General features: G+C 31.6%; 2 protein-coding genes and 1 long non-coding RNA gene across 3 annotated transcripts in view; 2 read left to right on the forward strand and 1 right to left on the reverse strand.

Annotated features, from left to right (window-relative positions):
• Window positions 1–14,699, forward strand: part of LOC127701981 (fibrinogen-like protein A) — a 91,190-nt gene that overhangs the window by 7,276 nt on the left and 69,215 nt on the right. The gene's annotated exons all lie outside the window — the stretch shown is intronic.
• On the forward strand, window positions 9,041–9,929 carry LOC127702216 (uncharacterized). The gene is made up of 2 exons (XR_007982323.1): window positions 9,041–9,337; window positions 9,703–9,929. It is a non-coding gene; the product is annotated as an uncharacterized LOC127702216 (long non-coding RNA).
• Window positions 10,394–11,631, reverse strand: LOC127702208 (uncharacterized). Its single transcript, XM_052206320.1, has 2 exons — window positions 11,208–11,631; window positions 10,394–10,863 (listed from the first exon to the last, which is right to left on the reverse strand). Exons 1-2 carry the CDS (start codon window positions 11,479–11,481, stop codon window positions 10,544–10,546), a joined length of 594 nt encoding a protein of 197 aa, XP_052062280.1. The 5' UTR covers window positions 11,482–11,631; the 3' UTR covers window positions 10,394–10,543.

Genomic DNA, 14,699 nt, shown 5'->3' on the forward strand with positions numbered 1-14,699 from the left:
ATGCTGCGTTCCAAATTAAATTAAATAGTTTGTAATTAGTTTTCACATTGATTTTTAAATATCCTGCTATTAAAATCTTTGGATCTAAAAAATGCCTTTGACGATTGCAAATTTCTTTCATTTAGAAAAAGAATAACAAATATGGTTCTTTATACCTTGATTATTATAGTACAACGCCATCTTAAAATTGTGATAATTTATCATCCATGCAATTACTTTGTACACAAAAAAGTTACTATGAAACCTTGTGAAGGGAAATTAAGGCAACTTGATATATTTCTTCATTAATTGATTGATTAATTACTGATTGCTTAATGTCCAGTGGCAAATATTTCATTCATGTTCAAGACGATGTCATGAATTGAAAAACCGTGATAATGTCTGACGAGAATGTGCCATATATATATATACATGTTCTGATAAATCGTTTAGTTTTTACTTTGAAATAAAAAAAAAACCATAAACTCTAGTATCTTTAATCTATTGGTAGTTGCTTTTTAATGAATATCCGCTAGACTATATATGGGGACATACCCAGGGCGGATCCAGCCATTTTTAAAATAGAGGCTACAACCCAGAATCAAGAGGGGGGGGGGGGGGGGGGGGTTTGGGGGGGGGGGGGGGGTCCAACCAAATGTCCCCATTCAAAAGCATCGATAGTCTAAAAAAGGGTTTTTTCCAATCCCCAGACCCCCTCCTTTTTTGGATCCGCCACTGCATACTATCTAATAATTTATCATAGGTTTAGTTTTACTGTGAAATTGAAAAATATTTTCAAGACATGTAAAGCTTCCACTGCAATTTAATTTTTGCCTGCTTTTGGTCAATTTATGTTGTCATCTTACCATGTAAAGAAGTACATGTATAGTAAAACACCGCTTTATATCAATAACCATAATTACACCAGCAGCTACCATCTTTTCATTCTGGAGTCAAGGGCCTTTTGAAATCACATATTTTACAATGATACTAGTGAGTACATTTACAAAACTTCGTTTATGAGCTCTGTTTTACCAACACCTGCGATACAAGTAGTCAGCCAAAATAAACTATCAATAGACCAATTAAAAGATTACTCGAGTTGTAAATATGTGCTAAATTGGATAGTCTATGAAACGGTATGTACTATGAAATTAAATGCTCGGGGCAAGCCCCTCGCTCTAAATTTCATAGTATATACCTTTTCATAGACTAATCTAGACTTATTTCTAAGTCACAATGGGGTCAATAACACAAAGCAGCTCTTTGCAAGTTCAAAACGGCCCCTAGCACCGGTTTAATTCTTCGATACGATATCATACTCTATTATGTGCACTGACTTGGGATAATATCAAAAAGATATAACAAAAATACCGAACTCAAAAAGGGGAAGTCAATACAAACTGACAAAACCAAACGTTATTAACAAACGGAACGAGTGAAAAACAATTGTCATATTCCTGACTGGGTACAGGCTTTCCCCAAGGAAAATAGTGTGATGAGCCTGATTTTATAGATAGCTCAATCTCCCATTTGTATGACAGCCGTTATATTGACAAAAACAAACAACTGTTACAATTAATTTTGGTTTGCATCTACACAGTCACTGCTGTATAAGATTCTTACTATTTTCCAGCTTGAAATTTAAGGAACATTACATGTATCAACTGCCGATACAATCGTCAAATAGAGACGGGCATAAAATATTATATTTGCTTTCTTAGCTTGTCAAAGTTATGGGTTTTTTAATTCTAAATAGCTTTGCCTACAGAAGAGACGTTAATTGTCTGTGCAGTACAATTGGTAGCATTTAATATTACTTCTACCTCATGGTCGCTATCTCCAGCAACACTGATGAGACATTACTCGTCAAAATCAGCATCTGTTGCATTAAAATTGGATCCGTTTGATAACAATTTTATCCCTGGGTCGATAGCTTTGCTGCCTGACTGTTTATCAGCATTCCATTTCTGGCAATAAGATAGCCTAAGGGATGTTTTACTGAAATTTGATAAAATAAAAAGCCACCCGGGCTTAGTTATGCGTTTGGTTCTTTTTAGTGATATTAGCTGGTAAATGTATTAGGTCTAGAACTTTGTAATAGTTTGGCCTTAAACATCACTTTGCAGACAAAAAATATAAATGTGCTTCTGGATCAATAAAATTGGTAAAGTTTAATTTTATCGTCATTAAATATCAGTAGTTTTGAAATCTCAGAATGTTGTTTGTACAACAAAGCTGAATATGTTAAAGACGATGAAAGAGAAAGGAACGTAAAAAAGAGTTAAGAGAGGGAGTGTCCCACCTCCCTCTCTTTACCCAAAAGGTTCAACTTGATTAAAACAGGAAAATCGTACGATACTTAAATTCAAAATTTTAAATCCATATGAATATTGTTAACTGCAGCGACATTTGTATTTGTTATGAGGCACAAAAAGAAAATCTCTACTAATCCTACTCCTGACTCACCACTAAACATTTACGTTCAGCCCAAACAGTCAAATTAAATGTGTGTTATTTGTAAAGACCCGTGTGATTCTAATACAAAAAGAAAACATTTCGATATACCGTAAAAGAAAAACATGCATATTTGACATTACAAGCTATAAGTTTTTACGTTTTAAGGTTTCCACATGCCTCCATGGTAATGCATTTCAGTATCAAATGCAGCTTATTTGGCGACTTCTTAAATTTAGTGACAAAACATGGTTGTGAAAAAGCTTCATGTAATATTTTCAGCATAAAGTCATAGTTTTCATGGAGTATATTTTTACTCTGTAACAACTATTTCTGTGTATACTGAACAGTCTACATTACTGTAATTTAGTTATTGGTTGAACTTCATTCTTGAACATCAATATTTCAGCAATTGCATTGTATTCAGTACTTTTCTATGTAAACGAATATGTATAATTCTTTGAATAATGGTGACGTAGCTAAGATAAATTAATCGAATCGAACAATACCATATTGCTTTCTAAAACAAGTGATCAAGTTGTGACAAAACCAATTTTGAAGACCAAATATCTTATAAATTAAAATAAATAGATACACGACGAGATGGCACCAACCACTGGGAAGATTTCGGACTCTGGATAATCTCATGGATATCTAACGTGATTAATGGGCGCTGAATTTTGTTCTCCTCTTTTTCGTATATCTATAGAAGAACACAAGTTATAAGAGCAACATTACAATAGAAATAATCGAAAGCAATGTATACTAGAAGTATAAACGAAGGCTTGATTTAACAAGAAATGTCATTGTTGTATCATAAACATGTAATAATGAGAATTAAATTCTTCTTTTTGTAATTGTTTTATGATGTAAAAGTTTCCACGGGTGCATATTTAGCATAAATACAACAAATTTGCGCTTTGGACATTTTCACTACCCTATAAAATTACAACAAAATGCATTCAATTCTTATATTTACATTTTTATTATACAATCAAGATATTTCGAGTTCTAGTCTTTCGTTTGTATTTCTATGCATTCTTTTACCGGAGAGCAAGTTCAGTCTTAGACGTTTGCAGTTTAAATGGAAATAAAATATATAGTTTGGAATGCCTTAGATAATAATTAACGGAATCGTATGAAACTTCCATGTAATATAATTATTACTGATTAACAGTTAAATATGAAGTTTCGTTATTGTTTTTGGTTTAAATGGGGAAATATTTATATTAAAGTTCAGTATTTTCAAAAACCCCAAAGATTTCCATCAAGGATTTTTTTTTACACTAGAGTAAGCAATTTTAACTAGTGTTTGTTCAATTTGTAGTTATGAAAAAGCCACAATTCAATAATAAAAAAGGCCTCCTATGATTTTATACAATGATCCGTTTTCAAAAAGTTAATTTTAAAATCACCGACTTTGTTTCAAATTTGGGATTTTTTGGCAAGGGAAATGACTTCTAGGCATAACAAACGATACCACTATAGACACATGCATCCAGGGGACATTTAGACACGTTTATCTTTGTGAAGACTGAAAGAGTAAAAGGACTTAAGGTATAAGTCAATGGTATGACATTCTTAAGAAACAAAAATAACTAAATGGCAACAAGTGTCAAAATACAGTCTTCAACAATAAACCAGAGTCTATACAAAACATGCCAGGCTCTAAATGTACTGATGAGTCTTTTGTAGACGAAACGCGCGTCTGGTGTGCAAAATTCTAATCTTGGTATCTATGATGAGGTTATTTGTCCTTAGTCTATGAAAGTTGTTAATAATTCGAACAGAAACAATCAAAGATCTGTCATTTACACCCAATTCTTCAGATAATGCAATCTATGGTGGCTTTAATATATTTCTTTCTTTGTGTGTGTCTCATTGGTTGGCATCCGCTTTCTGTAGCCAAATGATAGCGATATCAATAACAATGAAAATTAAAATAAAAAATTGATTTTGTGACAGGGTTTACTTTTCAAAATTGTGAAATCATTCATTTTACTCTGTTTTTCTTTAGTAACATCCGAATGTGCAGTCGAAATAAAGCAATAGATATGACAAGAGGTAAACATTTATAGTGCTCAGCTTATTCGTAAATGAAATTATGTTTGGTGAATAATTCATGAAAATCTGCAACAATTTATACATACAAAAGTCCAGTACCAATACTCATGAAATATGTTTATTTACATTGACAACAGACCTGTCAGAAATGTTTATCTACATTTTCTAATCAGACAATTCCATAAAATATTTAACAGATTGTTTATTTGAACTTTCAAAAATTCACCTGGACAATCACCTCAGCATATACACCAAGACTTGGTTGCACAAACGTCTATTAAGTTAATATATTATTAACTCTTAATAGACTATTAAATATCTAATTAATACTGGTTCTCTGTAACAATTTAAACTCTTATATAGGGAGTGTGGCACGCATGGTCATGGATTTTCTTCAAACTTCACACACTTACTAGTCTTGATGAAACAAACAAAAAATGGCAAAATTTTGGTTGCTAAGCATATTGGTTGCCATAGCAACCGATGACCAGTTTTACCTCTTCTGAATATCTATGATTTTAAGCTGAAAAAGGCCATTTTCAACATAATTTTTCATAATAAATAATTAAATAATGAATATTGTTTTATGATTTTATTAAATATATGCATTTTATTAATGTAATTTAATAACTGATATTTTCATATTCCATTTCAATCATTATCACATATACCCCCCTTTTTATGTGGTTTGCATTAGGTAAAAAATACCCTTTTGAGGTCATTTTTGAATGCTCACCATATTTGTTTGCGGACACCTGAGTTAAAGTCAACCATGAATTCATAGATATCATAGTCTTATCTTATCAATGATGCGAAAAAGTTACCATGGATACAAAATGCTTAGTTTTCATTTTTTCAGAAATTTTTTTTTTTTAAATTTTGAAAAAAAATGTTTTAAAACCTAATTCTGCAGTCAGAAAAAAATAAATAAATATACAATATGTAGAAATTATTGTAATCATCAAAATTTTAAACATATTCATATATAACGGTATTATAGTTTTAATTGTGTTGCTATGGAAACAATTTCATTTTGATACACAAGTTTAAAACAATTTTGAAAAAAGTTTCAGTTAGTTTCTTAAATGTGCACAAAATTAGGAAAACTAAAACACTTATTAAGTTTCACTGTATACACACATGTGTATATATAAATGATTTTGCTAGTATAGTATTTCGATAATGGTGTTACCACTTGAAGGAAACAAACACAATTTCTCTATTCTGGATAAAAGTGCTGATTATAAAGAAATGTCAGTCTGTTTTCATGATCATGAAAAATATACAAGAAAAACAATTACTCAATCTAGAAAAAAAAACAAATAAAATCATGTAAATAATTACATATTCAATTGTACAATATTTGCCATTGAATGTGTTACCATGGAAACAAGTAGTTCATTTTGAAAAAATACGGATAAGTACTAATTTTTACAAATGCGTTTTAATGAACTTCGATACATATAACAATGAATGTATACAGTTTTGCTTACATAACCAGGTTTTCTTGTATTTGAGAAATATTAATAATATTCCAGGCATTATTAGTGATAGTGTTGCCATAGAAACAACAAATTACATGTATATGCATAAACTTGGAAAACGCTTGAAAATAGACTAAATCTCTCATACAAAAACTCTCTTCTGTAAGTTTTCAATTTAATGCAGTGTCAAAGAATGATGGCTTTTACAAGTCAGTCCATCAACTAGTATTCAAATGCTGTAGTGAAGATTAAAGATCAAAGTGCCACTTGGTGTTGACAGATTGGAATTTTAGCTACTAGCTCCTAACTATTTATACATAATATTAAGAAGATACAATCAGAACATTGTTCAGTTGACAGTTCAAGAAAGGCCAAGCTTAAAATTGTTTGTGTGAGGCACAGAAATAGATACTTATCACAAATGAAAATAATCAATATCGGGGGGGGGGGGGGGGGGGGGGGGGGGTAATATTTTGTAAAAATGAAATGATCGATTAGTTATGGTTTGCTTTGTGTCCAGTGTCAAATATCTCATGCATATTTCAGAAGAGAACAAAATCAATAAATTTAATAGGAACATTGTTGGTCCAGTGCTAGATATAAGAAGATGTGGTATGAGTGCCAATGAGACAACTCTCCATCCAAGTCAAAATTTATAAAAGTAAACCATTATAGGTCACAGTACGGTCTACTGACCCAAAATTAATTAAATGTAATAATTTGATACACTTCAAAGTAAATGATGATTGACCATCTAACCTTTCTTTCTATAAAGGAAAAAATACCTATATTATGAGCTGTTTATTTTTCTTATTCATTATTAAACTCGATGTTGAAATGGCAAAGCATGTATAGCGATACGTTTTGAATGTTATTGTACTATTGGATGATGAGTATCAACCTGAAGATCATTTTTGAGGTGAAGTTGAAAAAAATAGACAATTTCAAAAAGATCCGGCAATATGGGTAGGCTGGGATGAAGGCGGACAATTTGAAATATCACTGGAAATCGGGATCAATTGGACAAGGACAGAAATTTCAATAGGTCAACTTGGGTGCCCCTAAAAGAATTAGCACAAGGGTTCTTTAGCAAACAAAGGGCGTAACCAACAAGGGCGGGTACTGTCGGCCGTTGACCCGATGGTCCCTGCTATCCACCCGACACATTTCTTGTTTGCCGTTCTGGCCGGGGAGGAATTTTTGAAATTTTCCAAAAAATTCGTTTTCCTACGAGGACCCGCGGAAAATCTGTCAGATGGTGGCTGCGGGTCTTAAAACGAGCAGTAGGGGGGAAATATACCATCTGGACAATTTTCATATAACGGGTCCCACTGACTGCCTAAAGTGATGGCCCGCTACATTTATTCCATATGTAATCAACCAAATATTTCCAATAAATAAGGAGGGGACGGGCCCTCAGGGCCCCTGGATCCGCCTATGGTAGCACTATCTTAACATTAGTATTAGGCATTGGATTATTGAAATTTAAGAAAATAACAATTATCTTAAGTTTATGGATTTTTAGCAGCAAATTAAAAAATATTGACCATAAATTATGATTACTCTTTACGATGAAAGGGTAACTTTAAAAGAATTATATACATGTACATATAATTTGATTTTCACTGAACATGCTGAAAGCCCATTACAGAAAGATGTTTCTCAAAATTAGTATATTGTCTTTCTTTTAACAAAAAAAAATTAGATTTTACTTTGAAACAAAACTCAATGTTTATAACATATAATACATGTGACTTTTTGTCCTTGGCTTTTTGTCTGTGACTTTCTGTCCTATATTCTGACCGTTATCATGACCAGGAAAAATGACTTTATACCTATTTATATGTAATAGGCTTTGCATCAAATTTATAGAAACACTTAGATTGAACCATTAATTTTATCAAATAAGAAAATATAAAATGCTTTTCAAACATATTAGCAAACGATAAATGTATTGACTTTCGAGAACATTTGGCATACCTCAAGTTAAGTCGTTGAATATGTTTACTTATTACTATACTATATAATAAAATATTAATTTTCGCGAACCATTTAGGTCACAGAAATTCCAAAAAATGGCATCAGTAAGGAGAGTTGTACAAATGATGTGAATACACAGAACCCGGATCCAAATTATCTTTTACTAAAAGTATTCATCATTTTCTGTTTTGTATGTACTAACAACATTTCATTTTTCTACAATTTCGATTAAAGTATTATAAAACCTGCAGTTCAATAGGTCACATGCCCCAAATAAACATTCCCCGATTGGTCGAACTACTGTGGCCTCGGTGTAAAGCAACGCAAGCCTCGATGTAAATATCACGCTTCCAAAAATAGAGGTTTGTCCCAACTTAACATTCCCCGATTGGTTGAATTGCTGCTCGGTGTAAAGCAACGGATGCCTTGATGCAATGAAGAAAAGGGGTTGACAGGATAAACGTAATCGTTATAAATTTTAACTTCATGGTTCTTATGCAAGCAAATTTAATAAACAATGATTTTATACAGATCTGTTATTGTTTTCACCTTACATAGGGCTTTATTTCTGATCTTATTTCTGTGTACACAATTCTGAATCTACATATTTCACCTATATCAATATTAGGTAATCCGTTTGGACGATTCCATATACTATTATGTTTTAGGGTTTTTTTTAGCTTCAGTGTCGAGTTGGTGTATAGTATTGAAGGCTGTCTGCGAGAAATAAATCCTTTTTTCTGATAGATTAACTAAATTCAAAACCAATATAAAAATAGTTAACACATATATTTTATTTAACTGAGTAAATTGATCGGAATGTGAATGATACATGACCATACATAAACCTAAAATTCGTTTTGGTCTATCCCAGTGATGACATTTGCGCGGGAATTTAGTCCATTGACATATCGTAATATAAATTACTTTGGATTATAATTATCTTTAGATGTAATGTTACAGGATATAATGTGAAATTATTTGTCTCTTCTTTTATAGTACACGAGTTTGACGTCAGGTTTGTACACATGAAGTCTCTAGTCTAAAAAAAGCCAGTGGCAGTGACAGAACGCTTTCGAGACGCGACGGCCATACTTCCATGACGGCCATGGGATGTTTCGGCCATACCGTCACATCGTCCATGGGACATATCGGCCACACATTGTGAGACGTATCGTCCACACTTTAAAAATTTTTTTTTATTGAGGTTATAGCACAAAATATAATAATAAAATAAGTATTTATTCATAATAATAACATTAATATGATTTTGTAGTATTTTTTTCTGTACAAGAGATCTTATTTATTCTTGTAAGAGTTATCTTTGCTTGATCATCATCACTCGTGTTTACAACTTGTTGGGGCCATATTATGTAAGTATATTGACTATTTCTTCATTATCAGTTATAAACAATTTCTGAAGAATCATTTTTATTGTAATGTGATATAAAGGCATCTTATTTTATATGAAGTTTAAACTGTAGGAATGTTGACTGTCGCTGTCGATGACGATATATAAATACACGCACATGTCACAGATCTTTTTATTATATCTGTAAAAAATATATTATTCTAAACAATAAAAATCTTCTCAATCTCAGTCTTGGTGAAATTTAAAACAGGACTCAGTGTTAAGGTTAACTCTAAGGAAGGCAGTTCATCAAGTTCGAGTTATATTTGTCATGTTCATCAGACAGTACATAGTTTAATAATTCTGTATTTTTTTTCTTTCTTATAGTTTAGAGTCATTCCATTTGCTGAACATCTTTCCAAGACGGAGACTACTGTAGAACTTTCCAATAACATAACAAATTACCCGTAATATCCGACAGGAATGTGCACCCTAATAACATGATAAAAGATGGCCAGTTTCATTTTTATCATACTGAATGTTCTTTTTGCTTAAGTTTGTTCATTGTGTTGAATACTATTTGTTGACAATTTAAATGTTCCCATTTTTGTGCATTTGTTGATGGAGAATTGTATTATGGACAATCAAACCAATATACTCTAGTATAAGAAACAAAAAGATAATATTTTTGTTTAATATATTTTATTTATTCATTCAGTCATACAGATAAACAAATATACAACAAACATATAAATCATACATCATTCATACACAAAACACTCATATATATTATTCTTTTCGTTCAGACATGTAGAAAATCAAACACATCGAAATGTAAGAACATACATATATACATATGCCATTGAACATTCATCTTATATACATTTTTTAAATTAACAATCTCACACTTTTTCTCTCATATGCTCATGTCACTCATTCATTTATTCCACTGCATACACATTTCACCCAATATTCAAACATTTATATTCACATTCACACATATAACCTATATCATAAAGCACTAAAATACATAAACGTGCAGTTATAAAAGTCACAACATAACCATTCAGTTATAAAAGTCACAACTGAAACAAAAGCACTAAACATACCAAAATATACTATATTATGATCATTTACTTCATGAACTCATTAAAGTTACTATTTTAACAAAGCACTATACACATAATAAGCACAACCAATAAGTTCTTCAAGTCACTACAATTAACACTTAATCAGACTCGATGTCGGAATCTTCAGAGTCGGACTCTGGGAGGGTCTCTGGCTGTGGAACAGGGGGTGCATACAGATGGCCCACGGAACGGAGGAAGTCTGATGTTCTGATACTGTCTTCCTCGTACTGGTCCCACAGTGAAGTTAGACGGCCTTGAAGCTGCTTGTATGTGTCTCGTTGATATCGGCTGAGTTGCTGTTCACTCACAAGCTGCTGTGTGATGGACACGGTCTTTGCTTCTTGTAGGAAGGCTGGCACAATCTTATAGAAATGGAGGTGGTTGTGGGCAGCCTTGCCATTGAAACGCCTATGCCACCCTAAAATAAACACAATAATTACTAAAAATTTGAATAAAAACGAAACAATTTTAATGTTAATAGTTATAAAAACTCAAATATGATGATAGTATAACTTTAACTTTACCATCCTAAACTAATTAAACACAATAGATACTAAAAAATTTTTAATGTGTAAAGTTATTTTATTTTAAGATTGAAATATGATCATAGTATAACTTTATAAAATGCAATAAAAAAATGATGAAGCGGTATTCATATGGGTTCTCATTGCTGCTGGTTGGAAGTTTCGGGAATTGTTGTCTCATCTTCTTATTTTTATTTTATTATTAACTATAAAAAATATTAATAATAAATAAAAATACCTTCTACATCATTGTTTGTCCTCACTGAGAGCCGATGGACAGACCACTGTTGAACAGTACAGACTGTGTTGTTGAACCAGGTACGTTGAAGGTAGGTCATCAGCTGCTTGATCTGTGGTGAGGCTGTTGCAGTGGTTTGAAGCATCTCTGTAAAAGCTGGTCTGATGTGGTCAGATGGCAGGTATGGCAGAGCAAGTAACTTCCTGATGAAGAGGTGGACGCTCTTCTTGGAGTCATAGGCGGTCTTCAACCCCAACTTGGCAACCTTCCGCATGACTGCTTGGCACCAGTGGAATGAACATCCCTTTATCTCGGCTGTAGGAAAGACGGTCTTGATGGCTGACCAGGCTGCTGTAAATTTAAATGACACATATTAGTTTATACATTTTAAAATTATATGATGAAGAGATTTTATAATAAATGAAATTTTACACTAATATACCACTTTTTGTTTTTTCATACCATTTTGTTGGATTTTTTTTTTTTAAATAACTGTAATATATGGATGGAGAGTTGTCTCATTGGCACTCATACCACATCTTCCTATATTTACATATATATAAATATTTTGTGACGTGTTTATAAAAGTAAAGAAGTACATTTGATCTTTGTTAGAGAAATGTTTCATTGACAATCATACCATGTATTCTTATTTCTATAAACCAAAAAAATTACATATATATATATATATATACAATAATTTGTGACATGTGTAATAACAGTTTAACAGAATACAAATATATAACTTAAAAATAAACCGACCCACTTGGTCTCTAAGTCACATCATATATAATACATTTTCTTTATATGATAGATCTATTATAATTATACCTTAACTGTATACGAAAACCCGTCACTGCTGACTAGCTTCTTGGCTCTTTTCATCGTACCGTTCTCCACTACCTCGAAGGTTACTGGTCTGTCGTCTACAAATGAGTCTGAAAGCTCTGGATCTTTAATATCACTGAAAATAATGAAAATTACATTTGTAACTTTAACAAAACTTAGTTACAAATTAGAGATATTATCTTAATGGCTTTAACAGATTCAATATTTTATTATAGTCTCACCACAGACAAACATAAAAAGAGATTCACTTAAATAAATTTAAAACATTAAAAATATTGCATTGTATGCACCAATCTTAAAAAGATTTATGAGAGACTTTTAAGATATAACATATACATATAAATATATTTTTACACCTTTATATTTAAAATTTACAATATACACCAGTTTGACTTAAAATTATTAAAAACTTCTTTTGCCTGAAAATAACATTATTAATTTTAAAATAATTTATTAATAATTATTACATTAAATTAATTTGAAATAGTAATAAAAAATTAAGAGACTAATAAAAAATATGATTAATTAAACCAAATACCTCTCAACAACTGGATTTTCTTCTGCTACTTCAAGTGTGATATCAAATGAATGGTCTGGTAGCGTATCGTCAAGTGGTTGTGGGGATGCTGGTGGGGGTGATGGTGGTGCTGGTTGTGGAGAAGCTGGTGCTGGTGGGGGTGATGCTGGTGCTGGTGGGGGTGATGCTGGTGCTGGTGATGGTGGTGCTTCTAATACTGCCTAAACGAAAAACATATGTATAAAAGTCGTGAAACAAAATATAATTGTGTATTTTTGCACAAAAAAAGTATAAAAAAAAACGTCAAATATAATATGATATTATATGTCAAAATATAATTCAAAATATATAAATTCACATTAATATTTGTAACATTGTTTGATAATTGGCAATCACGTAAACTAATTAAAGGATTAACACCTCCGAAATGTGTATACTTTGTATTTAACAGAGACACGCGCCCAATGATTGGATTAATATGATTTATGATCGGTCTTTTTTTTATAGGTCATCATACATAATCATAAATAACGGTTTGAGACCTTTTGCATAACAGGACTTATTCGGAATAATAGTCAACCACAAAAAATGAAAAATTTAGGTTGAATACAATTGTTCTTCTCAAAATAATAAAGGAACGATAAGAAATTAAAACAATTCTGTCGAACACACAACATTTAAAGAAATAATACAATAACGTATATGTACCTCAACCTCCATATCTTGTGGTATGCGGACACATTCTGCACAGTGGAAAATAATGTCGACTTCTTCATTTACCATCAGGCGGTAATCAGTAATTGATATACCTGAAATAACAAGAAATTAAAATATGACATATATTTCTTTACAGTCAAGTAATATTAATACACTGATAATAATGTTTAAGGCCGTAGTAAGGTGACCTATAGTTGTTAATTTCTGTATCATTTGGTCTCTGATGGAGAGTTGTCTCAATTGGAATCATACCGCAATCATACCACATCTTCTTTTTATATCTATTAATTGATACCTATGGTCCATTTATTGGACAAATGTGTAATGCAAATAACACTTAAATATAGATTTAATTCTTATCAGGAAAGCGTCTTAACCAAAATTAAAGTAAAAAAAAAAAATGTATCTAAAGTATGACCGAAAGTACGAAATATGATTCAAAGGAAAAACTAAATTAATATTAAATTTGTAAATACCTGTATTGCAAAGCCTGTGTTGCCATTTATCACAATCCTCACATTGGAGAGCATGTTGTCTTGGTCGGACTTGCTGGTCACATAGCACACAAGGGTACGACATGATGAACAGCAATTTTCCAAATGAGTGCCACCGACATTTCTGGTTACTTTTATAAAGCAAGGTCGGTACATCAAAAAGACTGCTCAAACAGCTTGTATTTTTACAAGAATTTCACTACCAAATGTATGTTTGCACTCCGCTTGCACTCAGCTTGGGTGTTGTGTTTTTATAGTGATCTTGAATTGTATTTCCATTACAATTTCTTGACAAAAGCATAATTAATACTTGTGTTCATCAAAGAAGTAATAATAAGCAATCAACAATCTTCTTAAATTTCAAACTTAATCATTACTTGATTATACCTTGTTTTATATTTCAAAACTGAACTTATTGTTTTAATTTTGACAGAAATTAGTCTCCCATTCGGATATAGTCATTCATATTTGTTCATTTTGTTCTGTTTGTTATACGCAAGATATCAAAAAACCATTTAGAAAACAATATGATATTTAATATTTTATTAAATTAAACACATTCATTTACGATATATATATAATGATTAAACAAATGATATAACAAAATTAAACATGATAAATAATATAAAAACAGTAAAGTTTATCTAAAAGTTATAATAACCATCTATAAGTATCAACATAATTCATAAATAACATCTATATAAAAAAAAAAAAAAAAACATGGACGATACGTCTTCACAAAGTATGGCCGTTTTTGTCATATGGCCGTTTCATCTTTTCGGGGTATGGCAGTTTCATCCTATGGACGTCATGGTTACAATACACCATTAGATTTTATGGGCGCAGCCATTTTATGAGCATAACATGGTATTCAGAATTAAGAGTATAGCTAATCCTGATTGGTTGAAATGTGCG

This window comes from Mytilus californianus, unplaced genomic scaffold (assembly GCF_021869535.1).
Source record: "Mytilus californianus isolate M0D057914Y unplaced genomic scaffold, xbMytCali1.0.p SCAF_5, whole genome shotgun sequence".
Lineage (NCBI taxonomy): Eukaryota > Metazoa > Mollusca > Bivalvia > Mytilida > Mytilidae > Mytilus > Mytilus californianus.